This window comes from Citrus clementina, unplaced genomic scaffold (genome assembly GCF_000493195.1).
Source record: "Citrus clementina cultivar Clemenules unplaced genomic scaffold, Citrus_clementina_v1.0 scaffold_8, whole genome shotgun sequence".
In the NCBI taxonomy this organism is placed as follows: Eukaryota; Viridiplantae; Streptophyta; class Magnoliopsida; order Sapindales; family Rutaceae; genus Citrus; species Citrus x clementina.
In genome coordinates this window covers 18,000,735-18,022,741 of record NW_006262022.1, presented here as the reverse complement: position 1 = coordinate 18,022,741, position 22,007 = coordinate 18,000,735, and the positions used below count along the sequence as shown (strand labels likewise).

The 22,007-nt window shown below is 32.7% G+C and overlaps 2 protein-coding genes and 1 pseudogene across 2 annotated transcripts; 1 reads left to right on the top strand and 2 right to left on the bottom strand.

Annotated features, from left to right (window-relative positions):
- Positions 1 to 428: 428 nt before the first annotated feature.
- On the top strand, positions 429 to 3,672 carry LOC18034875 (succinate dehydrogenase subunit 6, mitochondrial). Its single transcript, XM_006423990.2, has 3 exons — positions 429 to 784; positions 2,222 to 2,324; positions 3,296 to 3,672. Exons 1-3 carry the CDS (start codon positions 578 to 580, stop codon positions 3,448 to 3,450), a joined length of 465 nt encoding a protein of 154 aa, XP_006424053.1. The 5' UTR covers positions 429 to 577; the 3' UTR covers positions 3,451 to 3,672.
- Positions 3,673 to 6,230: 2,558 nt separating this feature from the next.
- Positions 6,231 to 8,942, bottom strand: LOC18035072 (annotated as a pseudogene).
- Positions 8,943 to 12,220: 3,278 nt separating this feature from the next.
- LOC18035370 (E3 ubiquitin-protein ligase RHF2A) lies at positions 12,221 to 17,309 on the bottom strand. The gene is made up of 9 exons (XM_006423987.2): positions 17,124 to 17,309; positions 16,755 to 16,895; positions 16,611 to 16,657; positions 16,467 to 16,529; positions 16,268 to 16,376; positions 15,784 to 16,172; positions 15,558 to 15,665; positions 15,117 to 15,471; positions 12,221 to 12,524 (listed from the first exon to the last, which is right to left on the bottom strand). The coding sequence occupies exons 2-8, from the start codon at positions 16,887 to 16,889 to the stop codon at positions 15,162 to 15,164; spliced, it is 1,161 nt and encodes a 386-aa protein (XP_006424050.1). The 5' UTR covers positions 16,890 to 16,895; positions 17,124 to 17,309; the 3' UTR covers positions 12,221 to 12,524; positions 15,117 to 15,161.
- Between the last annotated feature and the right edge of the window lie 4,698 nt (positions 17,310 to 22,007).

The window sequence follows — 22,007 nt, the reverse complement described above, 5'->3', positions numbered from 1 at the left end:
GCAAGCATTATTTAATTTAAAAAGAAAGGTGCTTAGGGGCCAACTGATCCTGGTTTGTTTACAATATATGATGTACATTTTCGACGAGATATAACAGATAAAAATTAGGAAACTATAAATTTTAAGTGAATTAGTGTTTGTTAAATCATAATGTTTTAAATTTTGAGTGCGTACAATTTATACGTACAACCTGTTTTGTACAAGTCTATAGCGCTTTTTATTTCGTGGGTCTATCCGATAAAAGTCACAATCACTGTGCTCATACTATTTGTAAATCTATAATTATTGTTTTTCAAAAAAAAAAAAAAAAAAAAAAACACTGCGAAGTGGGCCGGTTGGGTTGAAAAATGATGTCAGGCCCGGTCCGCCCACGTAATCAGTTTCTCCCTTCTTTAGTCATCCTCACTCAATCGGTAACAGCAGCAGCAGCCAATCCATCATCAATATAATAATAATAATTAAAAAAAGAAATCTCCAGAGAACTGAGTTGGGATTCTGCCGTTGAGTTTTGATTGAAGCTTTGAAGAAGAAGAAGAAGAAGAAGAAGAGAGGTTGAGAGAGAGAGAGGGAGGGAGAGATGGGAGAATCATCATCATCGGCATCGGCATCAGAACAACAGTCATTCTTCAGGAAGCACTGGGAAGGTTACAAGGAGTTCTGGGGAGAGAGGTTCTCGTTTCTCGAAAACTACACAAGATTCACAAAGCGTGAGAAGCCTCTTCCTTCTTGGTCCCCCTCTGATGTCGATGCTTTCATCGCTACCGATCCCGTCCATGGCCCCGCTGTATGTTCCTCTATTTATTCCATTTATTATATCTTGAAACGGCATCGTTTTTACTCATAGATTTTTTTTGTTTTCATGTAAATCTGAGGATGGAGGGTGTACGTTTTGTTTACCGAAAATAAGTGGATTTGTGGGTAGGCGCTAAATCTTTAGCTTTCAATTACAAAAAGCACAAATGGAGGGTTGTATGATTTGCTTGTGGATTGGATTGAGTATAAATTCTTTTGGGTTGTTAATGAGTGTGAACTACATTGGATATTTTGTTCTCTATTGATCGTGATTGTGACAACTTTGTGCTAATGGACCTACTGGAATTCTTGATTTGTAAATGCGCTGTCCAATTGGGGAGCAGTAATTCTGTGGAAGCAAGTCAGTTCCGCTGTTAGCTTCTTGTTTATTGACTTGGGGTTTTATTAGAGGGGATTGTTGTCGGCATGAAATGTTGCATGGCAGTTCATTTTTTGTGATCAGTCAGTTAAATTTGTGTTTTTTTGGCATGGTGACGGCTACCAATAGTGGCTATTTTTCTTATGTGGTTTGAAAGAATGACTGAATGATGGTTTGTTTCTATGGCCAGTAGTTGTCACATACATATTGAACTAAGCATTTTAGGTTTCCTAGAAAGTACAACTAGCAGAGAATGTGGTTATTTATTTATGAGGATATACGGGAGTGTCTTCTGTTTACAAATAAAACTAGTAAGAGTGTGCCCCAAAAAAAAATAAAATATTTCACACATTATAAATCCATTGTTAGTACACAATACTTAACTTATGGGTTGGGGAAGCTGGATGACAAGGATCTAAATTTCTTCCCCCTCTGCGTGTGCCAGGATCCTTATATGCTTTGAAAATTTTATGAGTATTGCTTGCTTTTGTAAAGGAATGATATTTCCCTTCCCTCCAAAGAAATCGTATGACTCTTAGTTTTGCCAATATCTTATGCTAAAGTTGAAACTGTTGCTTGAACTATTAGCGCAAAGAATGTATCAAAGTTGAGTACTGGTGAACTTCTAGATGTCGTAGACTGTACTGTCTGTTACATTCCATTATTAGAATTGAAACAAAGTTTGTTTATTATAACTAGTAAAGTAAGAACATGGGATATTCTGCTCTTTTTCATTGACATACTGATACTGATGAGAGCTCACATTTATGCAATCCAATTTTAATTGAAACATACTGATACTAACTTCATTAAAACCTCGTCTTTCAGCCTTTGTTTATGTTGACTCTGTTTGCAATAGTGGGTAATAAATGTATTGTTTAAATTGTTGGAATTTTGTCCTGTTGAACTATCAAGATAGAAGCTTTCCTTGGCAGGCATCTATAAGTGGGTATAAATCATGTAGCATTTGTTTATTTTTTTGATGATTTGATTGCAAATGCACTGTTACGTGTTTTTGCTGTCAAATGCTAAAGTCTTTTACTTCTTCAGTTGAAGAGTGCTAGGGAAGCTGTGAACTTTGCTCTCGCTGGAAGTTTAATTGGAGCAGTATCAACTGCGGGTGTTGCTTGGAAGTATTCAAGGAGTTTACATGGTAATCTACTGCCTCTTCTGTTTGGCAGCTATTACACTTTCCATACTGAATATTGTGCCTATTAAAATACATCTTTTATGCCTAGGAAGATATGAAGCATAAATTTCCATGTTAGTTCAGTAATTTTGTTTAAGTTGCTTTTTTTAGACAAGAATTCAATTAGTAAAGTATGGTGAAGAATTGTAAATGTTATTTTGGATATATAGTAAAATAGATACTTGCTGGTTGTTGATAGGAATTTTTATACATTGTACTCTACTTTCTCAGTTATGCAGCGAAAATTTTTCAGCATTTTCCTTTGATTATGTGGGTTGTAGGTCTGCATAGGCCTTATACAATGTTAAAATATATTTGGACAGAATTTGAAAACTGTCTGTTTTGAAAAAGTGAACCTGTGTCTAACTTAGTAGGTTCTGATGAAATGCTATTTTGTCATCAACCACATATGTATGAGACAGGCTTACAGGATGGTGTAGCTTTGGAGTTGTCTTCTAATATAGCGACCAAGCTTGTTTAGATAGAAAATTTCATTTCAATTTATGTGTTGCTTGGTGCTTAGTTGCAGTGATGTTCATATGTCCAAATCAATTTGGTTTTGATCAGTCCATTAAAGTACCTGCTCATGGCAACTAGTGTCATCTGGTCTCTTGCTTGATTAGAGATTTTGGATTACATGAGCTACTTATTTGTGCACATTATAATTCTTCATACATTAAAGAGCCTTGGATTCAACCAAGTGGTCAAGGGTTGAAAACCCCTCATGTCACTCTTCTGGATAACTGAATAAAGAAATTCTGTCATCTTTAAAGCATTGTAGCTCACTTTCTGGCCAATAATCAATAATGTCATCAGTTGTAACGTCAGATACAGGTAAATGGAAAAGAACCGAATCAAGTTTCTTCAAAAGTTATGTTATGGGTGCAATATCAGAGAAATTCTATTTACCTCCTCAACCATTTTTTATTTGCCAGGTACTGGGCTGTCTTTAGCAGCAGGAGCTGTTTTCGGGTGGACTTTTGGACAGGAATTTGCCAATCACTATCTGCAACTTTACAGGATGGACACCTTGGCTGCACAGTCAAAGTTTATGGAGTGGTGGGAAGCCAAGTGTGCGGAAAGGTCTTGAGCTTTGATGGGGTTTTTGAAAGCAGGGCTGAAACTTTGTTTCCTTCTCTATAATAAAAATTAAATGCTTCCATGCTGAAAGTGAAACGGTTGATTTACTTCTTTCTGCTTGATGTTAGAATTTTTCGTATATGAATTTGAGAAATTTTCAATCTTTTTTCACTGGAATCAAATTGATAAGAGTGTTGTTGACTTGCAGCAGTTTTCAAAGGACAAATGAATGGTTTTACTAATATGGCTTCGCTCAAACTTGAATTAAACATGCATGAGATTTCTTTCAGATTGAATAGGGATAAAAGGAACAATTTTCAACTGTATTGAAAACTTAATAAATAGGTCGCCGGCAAGCCGGCATGGTACAGTGCTTATTTTTATCCAGCAAGTGGGCATGGCACAGTGCTTATTTTTATGTTGTGGGATATGTTGTATAAATGGATTCAATGGTGGGGTGATGAAGCTAGATTTTATGCCTGTTTTTATGATAGTTTTGGGAAACGTCTTTCTGTTCAATCGTTATTAGCTTACCGTTATTGGAACGGTAAGACCACAGAAGTACAAAAAAAAATAAAATCTGCATTTTCATAGCCTTGTTACATACGAATGCAGTTGTAACACTGAGACAAGAAGACAAATTATCACAAGGATAGTGACGGTATCGACCAGCCCTTAACGGTTAAATCTGTAGAGTCACCACCATCATCAAGTCTTGGTGGATGACGAGTCTCAAACCATCATTAGCAGTAACTTGATGAGATGCTTCGGTCTTCATCTCCTCCCTTCAAGCTTTGCTCTCCACCGCGTGTAGAATGAGCACTCATACTTTGCGCAGCAGTATGACAGTCGTTCGGGATTGTTTGCAGATTCTGAAATCTTCAAAGCAGCTTATTAATGTCCACACAAGCTTTTTTTGGTTCATGAACCTCGACACACCTCCAATGGTGTCAGCCATTTTTGTATTATGGGTTATATATGTACAAATACATGAATGAGAGAAAGTAGCAAAAATGAATTTGATAGAGCTACAATGGGAATTTAAGAGTTTTACAAACACTTTAAAAAGAGTCTTGAAGCTTGTTTGTACTTTGTACTGCTTTTTATAAGTTGGAATTCTTTTATGGTGTGTTTACTTGTGGGTTTGGAGAATGTGAATGAAAGAATGGAAATAAAACTTATGTTTATTTGGCAAAATGTAATTTGATAATAGGAATAAAATGTGTGGGTCCCACACAATTTGGGAATAAGTAATATGAATCTCATTCCCATGGGGGGCTGGGAATGAAAATGTGAGAATGTGAATAAAACATAAATTTACTTTTTTATCTTTATAATTTTTTCATATTTTCTAAATTACCCTTATTCAGATCACAAATAATTTTATTATTTTAAATATCATTAATAATAATAATAATTATTATTATTATTAAATTTTATTAACTTTATTATTATTATTTTCATTAATATTATCATTATTAACAATAAAAATAATGATAAAAATAAAAATTAATAAAAATAATTAATTTATCATTATTGTTGTTATTATTATTATTATTATTAAATTTTATTAACTTTATTATTTTAGTTATTATTAATTATTGTTATTTTTATTTTATTAATATTATCATTATTAACATTTATCATTATTATTATTAATAAAAATAATAATAAAAATAATTAATAATAACTAAAATAATAAAGTTAATAAAATTTAGTTTTAATAATAATAATAAATGTTAATAATGATAATATTAATAAAAATAGTAATAACAATAATTAATAATAAATAAAATAATAAAGTTAATAATAATAATGATAATATTAATAAAAATAATATTAACAATAATTAATAGTAACTACAATAATAAATTTAATAATGATAATATTAATAAAAATAATGTTAACAGTAATTAATAATAACTAAAATAATAAAGTTAATAAAATATAATAATAATAATAATAATAATAAAATGTTAATAATGATAATATTAATAAAAATAGTAATAACAATAATTAATAATAAATAAAATAATAAAGTTAATAATAATATAAATAAATGTTAATAATGATAATATTAATAAAAATAATATTAACAATAATTAATAATAACTAAAATAATAAAGTTAATAAAATTTAATAATAATAAATGTTAAAATGATAATATTAATAAAAATAATATTAACAATAATTAATAATAACTAAAATAATAAAGTTAATAAAATTTAATAATAATAATAATAATAATAATAATAATAACAACAACAACAACAATAACAAAAACAATAATGATAATATTGTTAAAATGATAAGTTAATTATTTTTATTAATTATTAATATTATGAGTATTTTAGTAAATTGATTCTCATTCCCATTTATTTTGTCAAGTAAACACATTAATGACATTCCAGCACATTCTCATTCTCATTTATTTTTACCAAGTAAATATTGAAATCTCATTTCCATTCCAGCCCATTCTCATTTCACTTCATTTCTATTCCCATGAAGTAAACGCACCATTAACAGAATAAATCATTGCTTTTGATCAATTTGAAAATTAAAAAGGCTCCTTACTCTGAGCTTTGTGAATCTCAAATATCCAAGCTCAATCAATAATAATTCATTTATTTATTAAAAAGAAAATGGGTTGGCAAAAGGAGAATGACACTGCCCTTCCATTAATATTGTTTCTACCATTTAAGTCCCTAATAAATTTTAACCACACTGTTTGTCTCTGGTGCTAAACTAATAATAGGGAAATATATATATATATATATATATATATTATTTCTATATTTAAATATACAAGGGCGGGGCACAGGAAGAGTCTTTATTGTATGCAGGCGCTTCTTCTTCTATTTTTTTTTTCATATTTATGTGCTTACAGAGATGTATATAGCTATCATTCAAGGACCACTTGATCTTAACCCCTAGTATGGTGTCTATGAGCAAGCATTCCTCCCATCCCATTTCCATTACTTTCTTCACAATATTTGCGTTTCCCTGAGTCTGGATGTTTCTGCATCAATGAAATGATTCTCATCACTGATTTGTTACACACATAACAGAGAACTCGATAAATATGGTGACCACGGATATTGATAACGAATCAGCGGAGAATAATCAACTCGTATTTTGTGTCTTCAATGGTCGAGTGTTCTATGATGCAACTCCATGAGTTGATTGCACCCTAAGATACGGACAACTGGAAAGCAAACCGAATCAAAGGACTGCTTTTTCAGTTCAATGGGCTGGGAAATATTTGGGGTTGGCAGTGAGTTAGATCATTTACAATACCAAGTTACCTACAAATCCAAATGTGGGATCGTTCCATCAGTTCTTAAATATTCAAACTTGACTAAAACTAACAGCTTGTGAAAAAATCAATTCAATCCAAATTGTCAAACTTATCTACCTCTAGTGTGCACGTAAGCCTTTTTACTCCGTTAGAAGCCTGAGATAAAACTGTTCTACAACATTGGTCATTTGAAGCAAATATAAACTAGTTCTTTTCTTGGCTTCATGTAGACTGTTTTGAGTGCCAAATCAAATGTAACAAGGTAATGTTATGAGAAACAGGTAGGGTTTTAAAATCAACAAACAATAGTTAGAGCGGAAACTAAGCCAAAGCAATTATCGGTACAAGTTAGTCGGATTAGAACACAGAAGGAAATATACTAGTGAGACATTAAAGACTAAGAAAAAGAATAGAACCTTTGTTTATCTTCAGGCTGTAAGCCAAATGATGACGAGTTATTTGTCAATGGCAAGTAATGAATCGAGAATCTTGTCGAAAGGCTCCCAGCATCCAGCAGGCTGCTTCCAGCAATTTCCCTGCTCAATTCCACATATTTGAGTTTTGAGTTTGCTGTTGATTTATTACAAAAATACAACTCCATATTCATCTTAATCTAATAATGAATAGAAACTCTGACTAGGCCATCGAATTTGAATGCAGTAAAGCTCCATCTTGATGCACATAGTATATTCTAGCTCATTTTAACCATCTGTATTCAATCTATGGACCAAAAAAAAAAAAAACTCTCGCGCAAATTCATTTCATCCAACAATATGCATATTCAAGACCCCAGAATAAACAACATCGCACTTAACATCACACAACAAAACCACCCAAGAAACAAGCACAACCAACAACAATAGCCTTGAACAAAAAGTTAATCAGGCTTACCTCTCCTAGCAGGATTGGCAGCAACCTTCGCAACAGCCTTGGTCTTCTTCGAGTTCTTAGTCCCCTCCTTGACAGGAAACAAAACCCCATCAATGCCCTGCACCGAAATCCTCCCATCCGTATAAATATCAGGATCAAACAAATACGCCGCCCCATTGCCACCACCACTCCCAAACTCAACACTCCCATCAGCCTCTACGGCAACAACCTTGTGTGGAACTCGCAAAGTATCAAACTCAACCTTCCCAAATCTCCTCACAGCATTGTACATACTCTCTTCAGTCTGATACTCAGCCACCATATGATAGTACATTATCTGCTCAGCTGCTCCGGGCTCACTCAACTGGTCCGTCGTCAACTTAACCATAGCCTCATCATTAGGCGCCAAGATTGTCAAAACATAACCTTCAGACACTAATTTCCCAATTTCACTAGCTAATGAAGTCAAATTCACCAAAATATCAGCCATTTCATTATACCCACCGTAATGTACTAAAGTTTTGATAAAGTCTTTCACCTGGATATGTCCATCAAAGTGATCGCGGGGCCCTCCGGGTGCCGGAGCCGACGCCGGAGCCTGACCCGGGCCGGCAGCTATTGCTTCGGAAATCGGCAAAACCGGTGGCGAATATGGTTTAACATTAAAAACCGGTTTGTTCAACTTCTTGGTAATAACTCTCGGGTCAATCTCTGGTGCTGCCTCTGGCTTTACGGCTGCAATTGAATCTAAATTTCTCCGGCGGTTGAATTCATTCTGAACCTACCGAGGAACCATGAGCTGGGAAATACCATGGATGGTTCCATCGGGTCGGGTTATAGAATCCGGGTGAACAACTTTTGCAAGATTCAAAGGAAACAACTCATCAACACCATCACCGGCTAGTGTCTTGTGCCGAGCCGACCATTCCTCGGATCCAAAAGCAATCTTTCTGGGGATGATATGAAACAAGAGGAGGTTCTGTAAAGATTTGATGTTAGCCGGCTGAAGCAGGAATCTTTTAAACTCCGGGTCGAGAAGATCCCGCTCAAAAGCTTCGTTTTTTGGCGCGAAAATGGTGACGTTGTGGGTGGCAACGGCTTGTTCTAGCGTTTGCAGAAGCAGAGCTTTCTCAACCAACTCGGCCAGCTCGGTGTAATGTGAGTCGAGGAGAGCGAGCAGGACTGAGTTCGAGTTGATTTGCGTACTGGGGTTGGAATATTCCGGCAGCGCGACGGATATTCCGGTGAAAAGAATAAGAAGAAGGTGTGTTGTCAGCACGGCGTTGATGTAAAAATCCATCGCCATTGTTACAATTATTGCAAATAACGGTTAATTTTTTCTATTGATTGAAGAGAAGAGTAACGGTTTCTTTTTTCTCTATATATGGAGGGCTGTCGGTTCCAGTGAGAACTGTGGATTTGTCCACGCGGCAAACTGTGAACAATGCTGGAGCTGAAGCTGAAGGCTTCTGTTCAGTGGTTTTATTTGGTTGCTTTCTGGTTAAGACTAGCCGTTGGTTTTTGGTGCCAAACTTCTTATTTTTCATTTTTCAAAAAGTATTATACGACTAGGGAAATTATCAATATTAACAATTGTTTCCTTATATTAAAAAAAAATCAACAACTTTTAATTTATTTAGGGTTATATCCAAAGCTATCGACAAGAAGAACAAAAGTCATATTCACTCGTTTAAAATATAAAATATTATGTGGTTTAATGCCAAAAAAAATTGTTTGAAATATATATATTTTTTATCTTTTAGGAATTTATCAAATTTTTATCTTTTTATGAAGTCAATTTTAAGTGTCATTTTATTATATTATACAACTCTAAACTCTTATACAATCATCCTTTTATAAATTAAGTGAGCAGATGAAAATCACGACACCCGTATGATTCACTTTATTAAATATTTTAACTTTTTAATTAATTTATGCCAAGTAAATTGTTAACTTAGTCCGTACAAGAGTGCTTTTATACTAATTTGTAAGCTACATGCCCTTGGGATTTGACTGATTTATTTTCAAGCAAAGGATCGAGAGTAGGGGTGGTAATTTGGGTTAGGATTTGTTTATTCGATTCGATTCGAAGCGAATTAAATAGATTTGGGTTTGAAAAATTGAATTCGTTTAATAAATGGATGAATTCGATTCAATTCAATTTGTTAATTAAACGAATAGAATCTGGGTTTGAAGACATTGATTTGTTTATTTGTTTAGGATTCGTTTAATAAATGGGTTATAAACGAACCAAATAATTCTTGAATATTTTTGTAAACAAATTCGTTTAATTAAATTACTTATTAATTCTTAAATATTTATGCAATATTTTAAAATTTGAAGGTTAATATAGCAATTATAAATAATAATAAGACAATATATAAATAGTAATTTATTTAATTTTTGTAAACAAATTCATATCAATTCGATTTGTTATGGATTCATTTATTATTAGGATAAACGAATAATAAACGAATTTTGATTTGGTTCGATTTGTTTATTAATTGAATAATGATATAGTCACAAATTCTTGTACAAAACTTATTTTGTACAAACTGATGTGACATTAATTAATTGGTTGAATTAAATATCTCTTGGCCCACATGATTTATTTATATTATTTTATATATTCATTCAACCAATAAATTAATAGCACATCAGTTTGTACAAAATAAATTTGTACAAGAGTTTGTGGCTGTATTATCTATTAAACGAATTAAATGAATCGAACCGAATATTTATTTAATAAACAAATCGAATCCGAATCTTGAGATTTCAATTAATTTAATGAATAAACAAATCGAATCCGAACCCACAGAATTTTGACATAATTTGTTTAGGATTTGACTTGAATTTGATTCGATTATTCATTTTGCCACCCCTAATTTCAAGAGAGCTATTCTTTGGAGAATATCTATTAGGCCTACTAATTTTTAAAATATTTTTCACAAACTTTAATAGGATAAACATTTCTCAAATTGGTCCCCAACATTTTTTTTTTCATAATCACTAATAAAATAAACCATGTTGATACTAGACCTTAGAAAAAATTCAATAAATAATAATTTATAACCATTTATATTTTTCTTAGCTCAAATAAAGTAAGTTGTTAGCTTTGCCATTATGACTATCCAATTTCGTATTCCAAGATATGTAAAGGTTAAAAAATTGATTTAAGCTTTATTCATTTCTATTTTTAAAATTATATATATATATTTATATATATATATTTATTTATTTATTTATCATTAACTATTGTAATATTTGTGAATAGAATAAACTAATTAAGCAGCAACACTAAAATTACTCAATTACCATTTACCATTTACCAAAACAACAATAAATATATCATATCTCAATCGTGTAGCTGAAAAATGTATAAAAAAATAAAATGCATTAGTTGGCAAAGCCGCGGTTGATAGTGACCGTAACATATATCCATCCTGAGTGCTGCTGCTGGTATCAAATATTAAACCAAGAGCTATTAATGGGTTTGGGTTTTAATTTGTTTATTTGAAAATGCTTTAACTTACTACATCTCTATGTGCTACATCTCTATGGTTAGGTATACTGTTCGTTCTTTTATCTTTCCGTGTCAACTTTCTTCTTATTCATGCACTTGCATGTCGGTGCTTAATCATGAATCTATTAGGACTAATACAAATAATTTCTATTACGACACATTTCATATTAATATTTATATTAACATGAAAATCTCTTTTTATTTGGTAAAATTTTCTATTATAATCAACATAGGACACAACTGAATAATTTGCTACTAGTAAAACCTTTCGAGGTTAGTAATATTCTATTTCCATTGACTATCAAAATCAATGTCAAGCTTTTTATCCGTGAGATTTATCGATTACAAAAAGACCGAATTGCTCTTTAAAAAGTGTATGAAATTGTTTAACATTCATCTCATTGAAAGTCTGGAATCTATCAATCAATTATACTTTAAAATTCATCCCAACTCTCCTAATGTCACAATGTTAAACATTTTGATACACACTTTTTTGGAGAGCAATTAGGTGATAACTCTATGAAAAATTTTAACACTGATTTTGATCATTAATGGAGATGGAATACTACTAGCCTCGGGAGGTTTTAGTGGCAGCAAATACTTAATTTTCCCATATTTGCTATAACATGCTTCACTTGTTTGGTTTAGAATTTAGAGCCCACGAACGGAAGCCATATTCTGTTATATCTTGGATTGTTATCATGTTAACTAGAGTTTATATATATATATATATATATATATATATATTATATTTCCACCAAAAGCATTTCTTCTTAATGACTCTAATTTCTAAGTAAAAATACTTTTCTTGATAAGTGCAAACGATGCTAGAAATTTGGTAGTTTCCTCCAAAATGGACATAATTATTTCTAATCTTTTTGCATTGCAAATTTTGGCTCTATCATCACCACCTAACTGAAAATTGGTGGTCAGATAGAGGCCAACTTTATGTTTAATCATTATTAATGAAGTTTTTCATTTGGTAATTAACCATCTAATGCGAGTGCGCTAAATTTTATGCCAATTAGTTACAAATACTGGACTAAAAAATTGTGTAACATATATATATGCTTATGTCATTTAAAGACGTTGGGGGCAAAAAATATCTATTAGTACCATTTAATCCATCGCATACATGAGTGGCTCAATATGATCCATCAAATACATAAAAAGAGTTGTTAAGTATAAACTGATTTACAATCATCTACTGGTTCCCAGGTCCCAAATAGAAAAGCTTTCTGCATTATGAATCAAACTCATTCACTAATCGTGTTTTCTGTACCTGAGAGGATATCATCCATTGACTTGAGTCAAGGCAAAGCTTTCTGTATCTAAAAAGATCATCCATTGACTTGAAGGCGAGGCGAAGCAATGAATTGCAGTATCCCAATATCTGCAAAAAAAGAATAAAAATCTATGTTACAAGAACTAATAGATTGCAGAACTGTATTTGATAACGCAGATGTCAGTTCCTAGTATGCTACAATCCAAAACCTGTTATGTTATACCGTTCTCAATTCTGTTCAAGCTCTCAAATCTTTGCAGGGAACTTTTATTCATTATGCATCGACAAAAAGCGACAAGCAATTGAAAAATATGGAATGGTTTAGCCATCCTAAGTTGTTGCAGAGCAGAGAAGGGTCAGCCCCATTTCCAATTAATATAAAGCCCTTAAAATAAACAGTTAAATCAGGCAAAGCATTTATCATTTCACCATCATCAGATAAGACTGTCAATGACATTGGGACACTGGTAAACTATGACCTAGAATGGAGCCATAGCCATTAGTCAAAACAGAGAAATTCAAGCAATCATCACAAGCAATACCACCAAAGCCAAGTGGAATATCCCACATCGTTAGCGAGAGCGGTCTTGGATTAGTTTATAAGCCTTAAGACTCCCCTTATTAAGTAGTTGTGTTTTGGGTTGCAAAGCCTAAAAACAAAACCGTGAACGGCTGTATGCCCAAAGCAAACAATATCTACTTGGTTGTCGGGCTTGGGCTGTCATACCAAGCAGCACGTGTCTCGTATGAAAGAGAGGGCAGGAGTTTGGGTAAAGGGAGGCCAACTATCTGTCAAGCACACTAATGGAGATTGTTCCTCAAACTTTCAAATAGAAATATGTTTTGCAATCTCTCACACCCTCTCCCTCATTCCCGCTTCTCTCTTTTCCAGTCTTGAGTGTATCATATCAAATAGTCTTATAAACAGATAAAAAATATCCCTCACTTAGTAATTAGAAATAATTTGTTTAATGTGGTCACCCTGGAGCCCCATGCCTTTTTCAAAGTTATAGGAATATGATATTTTGACCTTATAAAAACCTAAATCATTTAGCGCATATTTGTTTTGACAGCAACACATTATATGTATTACAAGCACACAAGTGTTGAGATGACTTCCAAATACCTCCATAAAAAGAGGCTCCAGCATGCTTAAATAGAAGCCTGTCTATAGCAACTAGCCTAATCATTCCAGTAAGTTCAACTTCGCAAATTTCACTAAAGTGATAAATCTTATCACTTAACATGTGGCTCTCTCCCTCTCTTTGCTTTCCACGATCAATATCCTCAATAAGGTAGCCTTCTCCTCAACCCTCCATAATAAATACTTTTCCATTATTTTCATATACACAAGACATTACCATTTCCAAATAATGATGGAAGAACTTGGATGGATGAATCATATCACAAGATGAAAACAAGGCTCATTCCTTTTGTTGACCAGGCATCTAGTTCATAATCGTGTTTCTAGCATACAGTTGTCAGCGGACCAGAAGAGCAGCGTCAAATTCTTCCCACTTCCCCCCAAAAAAAAATAATAATAATAACAGGCGGCATTCTCAGCTGATAGCTAGAAGTTTGGTGATAGACATTTACAAATTTCACGTTCAGTGCGAAGTTTTTCCCTTGACATAAAATGACATGAACATGGAGATTGTCCAAACCTTCAGGAACAAAATTTACCCAGAAGTAACCCTATAAGATGAATTAAGCTGAAAACACTACATGCAGAAGTAACTCCAGTAATGGCTAAAACATCGACATAAAAGAAAATACAGTTACTGAGTTGTCCATAAACAGTGTTACCCCACTTGAATAAAATTCAAACTTATTTGCAGATCAAGTTCTTAGTTGGAAGATGCAGGAAATTCATTTGATGCTGTCTTAAACTGACCGTACACTTTAAACTAAATCAAAGCTATTTCTCGAGGAAGCTGCTCATATTGGGAATAATGTGGAGATAAAACTTCTAAATTTCACATTTTATACTCACCACACCATTTGAGGAGTATTAAACATCCTACAACTCTAGCCATCTATCATAACCTTAGACGTGTCTTGTGAAAGGGAGCATCCATAATAACATACAAACCAGAGAAAACTCTAGGCAGTATTTACAAGAGGATAGAGATGTTGAACCTGGAAGATAATATTCCAAGTTTCTGCAAAATCCATGTTTTGCATCTTCTCTATCAAAATTTTAGACTTCTGGTAGATCAACTGATGGGTTTTGGCAAAAGGTTCTTTACACTGCTTCAGTTTCGTATAAGGGTGGATCACAGACAGATTTTCACTATTTTTTTCCTGTTTTCAATTGTTTTCGGCATAGCTTTTGCTTTCCTCTCTAGAGATTTTTGTTTCATTGTTGACAACAAATCTACGGCACAGATGTTAACATATTTTATTCTTCATTGTTAATGCATTTATTTTAGTTTATTATCGAAAAAAGTGAGACGAAAATTAGCAAGTCTTATCATTTAAAATGAGGAAGTAACCAAAAAGTGTCAGAAAATATATAAATTTTTTTGGTCTCTCAAGAAAAGGAAAAAAGCAATATACTTATTACACAACAGAAAAAGATTCAAAACAACTAAGATCTACCATATAATCCTATGAAATTAAGCAAACTAGTTTCTATATTATCACATATAAAGAAAGGGAATGCATCTTTCATCTAAATGGAGACAGAACTTGACTTACCTTGGAGAATAAAATGCTTCGAGCTGATTCAATTGTTGAACCAAATTAATTTGAACCAGAACTTGCAGCACATGAAGCTTGAACATTAGTATCATTCATAGGATTAGTATCAGCAGTCTCTGATTTTTGCTGGTTGTTCAATTCTGGAACTGAATTATTTGAACTGCTTGATACAGAAGTAGTGTTATTACTGTTGCTGTCTCTGGTTTCTAGACGCTCCATCATACGTGAAACTGTTGAAATTCCAGCATTAACCTCCCTTCTAACTTCAGTCCCAAGATCAGCCATGGTATTGTTGCGAGAAAAAAATCGCTCTTTCCACCCTCTAGTACTCTTTGAAATAGACTCTTTATACCTGAAAAGAAAATGAGGATTAAAAAATTTTCTGAAATGATTTTATAACCCTAGTTGAAAATACCGAATGCTTCATAGGATTGACACCTCATTGAGACAGCATTAAATCGAGATTTAAGAGATTCTGAAAATGATTGGAAATCCGATGGTCCTGCTCTATCCTGACTGTTTGGGGAAGGCTGATTAGGAGACCTCCTGCAAGGAAATTATAAACATATAATTGCAACAAAAAGATAACAATTAAGTAAACAATGGTTTCACATGGTGCTGACTAATTGAATTATATAGAATCAGATCAAAGAATAGTAAATACCTATTATTTAAGGTATTTCCAACTTGACCGGAAGCAAAAGCGCTTGATCCAGATGCTGAAGCAGAAGCATGATCAGCTTGTGCAGACAGTAAATGCGTACTCTGCTGTGTAGATTCTTCCCCACCGGTTGCAGGTGATGATGGAGTAGCTACTGTTGTTATAGGAGAAGCTTCACCTTCTAAATGTGTTGGAGATGAAGACACAGGATCATCATTAGCAGCATTGGGATGAGTTGAGAAAACCAAGAACTGTGGACGAGCTTGAGAAGATGCTCTGCTCCTATGGCTTTCCCTTCGAGCAATGTGGCGTGCACGCCCCATAGCAGCAGCTGCAGCTAAATGCTGGATAATGCGTTCTTCAAGTTCAGCATCATTCGCACCCACTGGCAACTGCATTGAAGGAAACAGCACTAAAATGAAACTGCATCTAGGAATCAAAATTACTTGAGATTATTGACAAAATAAAGCATAAGCAGACTACAAACATGCTGTAACTCAAAATCTCCCAGTGTCGGATGACGAAATATGGTAGCATTTCTAGATGGATTCAACCTAAAGCTCCTCTCCCGTTCCACAGCCTCAAGTAATTCCTGGCTGCAGAAATATGAAAAATGCTTAAATTTGCACTGAACACAGGAATAAAATGCAACAAATAAAATAAAGGACAGGAAATGGGAGATAAACCTGGTAGGATCCTTAAGACTGATAGGCTGCCAACACATCGGGCACTGAGAACTTCTCTGACACCTACAACAAAAGATTAAGAAGATGGAACTTCTCTAACGCGCAAGGGAAATCAAATTCATTCAAACTGAAATTAACACACACCATTCGAGAATGCACTGGAGATGGAACTCATGCTTGCAACTAGTCAACTGCGAAAAACAAGACACAATGAAGTTCCAAAAATTATGTAAAAACAACAACTCGAAGCAAACGATCATAAAAAATTTCAAATAACTGTAATTATACCGTGGAAGGATCACTCTCACTGAAGTCTTCAAGGCATATACTGCAAGCATCATCACAAGCATCCTGAATTCCCCCTTCTACGAATGCAGCAGCCGACGTCAAATGGGCATCATCAGATTGCTTGTTCTCTTCCATATTCCCCTACAAACAAGCCACACCAAATCACCAAACAAACAAACACCCACTTCATATCTCAAAAAGAAAAAATGAAAGAAAGTTTCAAAGCATCAAAATGTTTAAATAAATCCCCAGAAATATCACTACCCTTTTGTACCACTTAATCAATTCATTCACAAGCAGCTCATACTCAGCAAACTAGTACAGGAACTATTATTATTAATAAAAGAAAAATCGGAATTTTTCACATACCTCAACAAAAGTGATCAGCAGTTGGTGGGTGCTAAGCGATTTGTGAGATGAACGGTGGAGATCGATTTGAATCTTGTGACTGAAAGAAGCCCTAGATTACACGAATGATGATAAGAAAAAACAAGAGTTGCTGTGCTTTGCTTTGTTTGTACTTTTTTGTTATTATTGCTGTTGGTGTTGTTTTTGTTTCTGTGAAATGATTTCTTTTGTTTTTGTTTTTGTTTTCGGTTTTGTTGATGACTTTTTCTCCTTTTCTCAGGCTCATGATGACTTTGAAGCGCGGACTGGTGAAGCCTACGTAAGCTCGGTCGTCAACTTTTGATTATTGGATGTCACGTGGATTTATATTTTGATTGATATCATATTAAATTTGAGATAATTTAAAATAAAACTAGTAAACTGTGTTAATACAATAACACGTGTTATCTAATTTAATTAATTTATTTTTTAAAAAAAATCACAATTTTAACTTGCTGGTGGCGTCACAAGCCATCTGTGTAGGGGCTGATGGAGCCACCTGGGAGCGGTGCCCGCGGTGACGTCAATACTATTGAGTTTAATTTGAGCAATGCCGGCCATGGCAGTGTACAGTGGGAGTTATCTTCTGTGAATTGGATGAAATTGAATGCTGATGTAGGTGGCTGCAAGAATTGTGTTTGCTAGGGAGGTTAGTTTATCTCCAGTAACAGTTGAGTCAGATTCACTTATATTCGTTTTTTTAGTTTTAGATTTTGCTTATTTTTGAAGTAAAGCAATTACTATTGCCAAAGCATTCTTTTCAAGTTAACCATATCTTGATGGTTTGTAATACAACAACATATGTATTAACAAAAATATTTTATCTGTTGTTTGGATTCTTATATTTGAATGGAAGAATTTCCACCACATCTATATTATTACCTCTAAGATTTGTGGTACCTATTTTAATGAAGATTTCTCATTAAAAAAATATTCAACTTTAATCAATTTTATTTGAAATATAAATGAATGTTATTTAAAAATAAAAAAGAGAAATGTAACATTGTTGACTAAGAAATAAGTCAATATAATAAAAGGAATAGTCTAATGTTCTAGATTTGATTGCATAATAATCATCAATAATACTTCATAAAAAAAATAATAAAAAATATACAACAACAACAACAACATTTCATTTGATTGTTAAAGCTTCATATTTTATAAATCCGAACAATTCAAAGGAGATGAAAGCATTTCTTGTTTTTACTTCTTGTATTTAGTAAGTATTATCTTTAAGGGTAAAACTATGTTGCAACTGTGGTATGGTATCACAGTTGTTTTCTGCCGTTGGATCTACACTTGCATAATTACATTAACTGAATCTAATGGCTGAAAGCAACTGTGGTACCATACCACAGTTGCAACATAGCTGGACCCTATTTTAAAATAATAGATGTTCATTCAGTCCTTATATTTTAACATTTTTAGTTACTTTTATAACTGTTGGATCCAGCTTTGCAAGTGTCAATTAAAATAATATTTCTATATGATATAATTTAAATTTGAAACAAATCCAACAAGTAATAGGTGAAAAATATATGATAATTAAGTTGATTGGCAGAAACAAAAATACAGTAAGAATTTTTTTTCGAGTAATACAGAGGCTAATTGTAGAAAATTGATTCAAAATATAATCAGTACTAAAGGAGCTTTTAAAGGCGATTTTGATTTAATTAGTAATTAATCGACATGCAATTGGTCTATCTATTGTTTCAAAAGATTGAAAAGCTGCATATTAAAAAATGTTCAAAATGAAGCAACAAGAAGCAAGCAGAACAAACATATAAGACGAGAGGTTTTGGTATGATTCAACAATAAAACATTTAAATCTAAGAAACTATCGTTCTCACCATTACTAGGAGAAGCTACACAAAGGTTCAAAAGGGCATATGCCATTATAGGTACTTTAAAATGTTCCAAAAACATCAATTTAAATTTTGTACTTTCCTTTCGAATGTTTCGTTGTGGATTCCTCTGTTTCTCCTTGAATTTGAAAATAAACATCTTTATCCATCAAAATTGAGAACCAGCCCTTTGATTGGTTTTCACTTAAGAACCAATTTATTAGTTCTCGCCATTAGAAAATGTGGGTAGATTTTTTCATATTTTACTAGAGTAGATTTCCTTTTCACCGAAGAAAAATTGTGAACCGTGTTCCTTGTTAAATAATTAACGACAGAAAACAAAAAATTTTAATCATTGTATTATTTAACAAGACAACATACACCGATGAACACTTGTTTACATGTTGAATTGATGCAGCCGACTAATCATATATCTATCTATTTATTTTTTGTACATAAGAAACGAATATTTCCCAATTTTACTCGTCAAAATGGCAAAAGGACTCTGATTGTAGAAGTAAAAATCGTTGAAATCAAGCTCGGGTTGGCTATTCTAAATCTTGATTGATGAATTAGATGGCAGATATGATTGGGAAATGAATAGGGTCTTCAAATCTCTTGGTTGGAAAATCTAATCCTCTTTATCAATTTAAAAATCCATGAAGGAAACTCTTTTTTTTTTTTTTTTTGAAAGGTTGTGAAAGAAATCATTTTTGAATGTCCAATCGTTGAAATGGCCAACGGTTGACAAGAAACGAGAGTGATTTAAGACCTTCTAGTTAGAACCTATCTGCTGAGCCATTTTCGATTTTTCTTTATTTTTAATTAAACACCCCTTTGTTGGAAAGCTCATTCATGTACCAAATTGTTGTTGCAAAGGCATAAAAGCCTGAGTAGTCTTAGAGCTTAATGTTATTTATATATATATATATATATATATATATATAACTGTTACTTGTCACATGTACACAATCAAAGCCATATAATTGAAATGATTGTAATTTCTTAGGGACGGCAGTGAGTAATATTTGGTACGGGTTTGTCTGAGCCGCACCCAAACTTTGCTTAGAAAATAAGAAACATAAATTCTACCAATATTCATTAATTATGGGGTTTGATTTTTCATTACCAACCAGCCTTAACGGATTAATAACCATTACCAACTACCAAAATCTGCGTTCATGGTACCACAAACTTTTTAGCAAGTTACCCCAAGTTGTATGTGCTAATTAAAAATAACTAAAAAATAAACTTCATTAAGCTTAAAAGTATAATAAAAGCTACATATATATATATATATATATATCTAACAATACACTACCCATCCAAAACAAATTTCTGAATCTAGCTAACAATGGAATATATAAGACCCTCGTAAAACATAAGTCCATCAAAAGTTTCTTTAACCAAAAAATGATTCTTTATTTGAATGCTGTTTAAAAGTTCCAAAAAAAAAAAAAGTGAGTTTTATTTTCTTTTCCTAATATCAAACACCAAATACAAGCGGATATATACATATTTGCATTACAAGAAAAAATGACAGTAAATTATAAATTGGATAAATTTTAGGATCTATGTGATCATTTCTGAAAAAAAAAATTTTATATTTCAGAAAAAGAAGTTTGTGAGATCATTTATGAAAATAAGGGATTCTGCATAACTATTTTGTCAAGCCATGAATGCATGACTCAGGTATTTTTTTACCCAAAAAAAAAAAAAGATAAAGAAAAAGAAGGCAAAACTCAAATAGCCATGAAGGGCGATATATATATAACTACTGATTTAGCACCAAAAAAAAGGAAAAAAAAAAAAGTTCTATACCAAGTTTAAAGTTTTCTGATCATGATCATGATGCTTACGCACTGAAGAAGGCACATCCTTGTTCTTGCTAGCAGGCGGCGGCATCTGCGATGCAGAATCATGATCGTCAGCTCTGTTGTTCTTGCAATCGAGTTTCGCCAGGCACTCAAAACAAGCCACAAGAGAAAGGAAAACAAAACCGACTGCAATTATCATGCCGGAAATAGTTCTTAAAACAAGTGATATCATATAAAACACTTTATGCTGCAAATCAGGATTAGTATACATGAAGCCTTCCAAAGTCAGCTCGATTGTCAAGCCAGCAAAGACTGCAAATATGATGGATATTAACCCATAGCAAACAGCTGCTGCTTCCATTGTAACACTCAAAAAAGAATTTATGATTATTAGACAAGAAGAAGAAATTATAACTATTTTGATTAACTAAGCTATCTTAATTTATATATTAGGCAATTATTTTTCTACTGTAGCCTTGTATAAATCTTTCTAACTTGGAATTATGTCTTGGAGTTTATCGATTTAAAATTTTTGTCGATTGTTGACTTATTGTAGAAGCTGAAAAAAAACTTGATTATGTGAGAATGTGATTTTTTTAATCTGTTAAATTAGGACTTTTGTGGTGGTGGAATCAGGTAGGGTACCTACATGGGACCCCTAGTTTGTTGTATTTGATTTAAATATTTGGTGTTCTGAGCAACTGGTCATCAAAGGCAAATATTTAATCTATTTTATTACTTGTCTTAAATTAAATAAAAAAATTATTCTTTAAATTAGAGATGTCAAAGGGTTGATTAGAGACGGTGAAAAAATAGGAAAAATTTGGAATGAATTGATTATTTTCAAATTACATTCTTATTTTGAAAACTTTTAAGTTATCCATATTTTTATTCATAAGATAAGGGACAATAGGGATGGGATGATGAATTTTTTTTGTTTTCTTAATAAAAATGGAGGGTAAATTAACTTTTTAAAAAAAATAAGAGAGTAATTTTAAAATAATCAATTTATATAGAATAATTCAAAATTAACATTTTTTAACAGTTTTCATAGTTTTACGTCAACTATTAGTCTAATGACTTTTATATTTATAAATTGATGTAGCCATAATTTAAATAACTTATCGAAAATACTAGTCTAACAAATGATTGCCACTGAAGATATATAGGCATACTAATACAATTAAGAAATTGTATTTATTAGG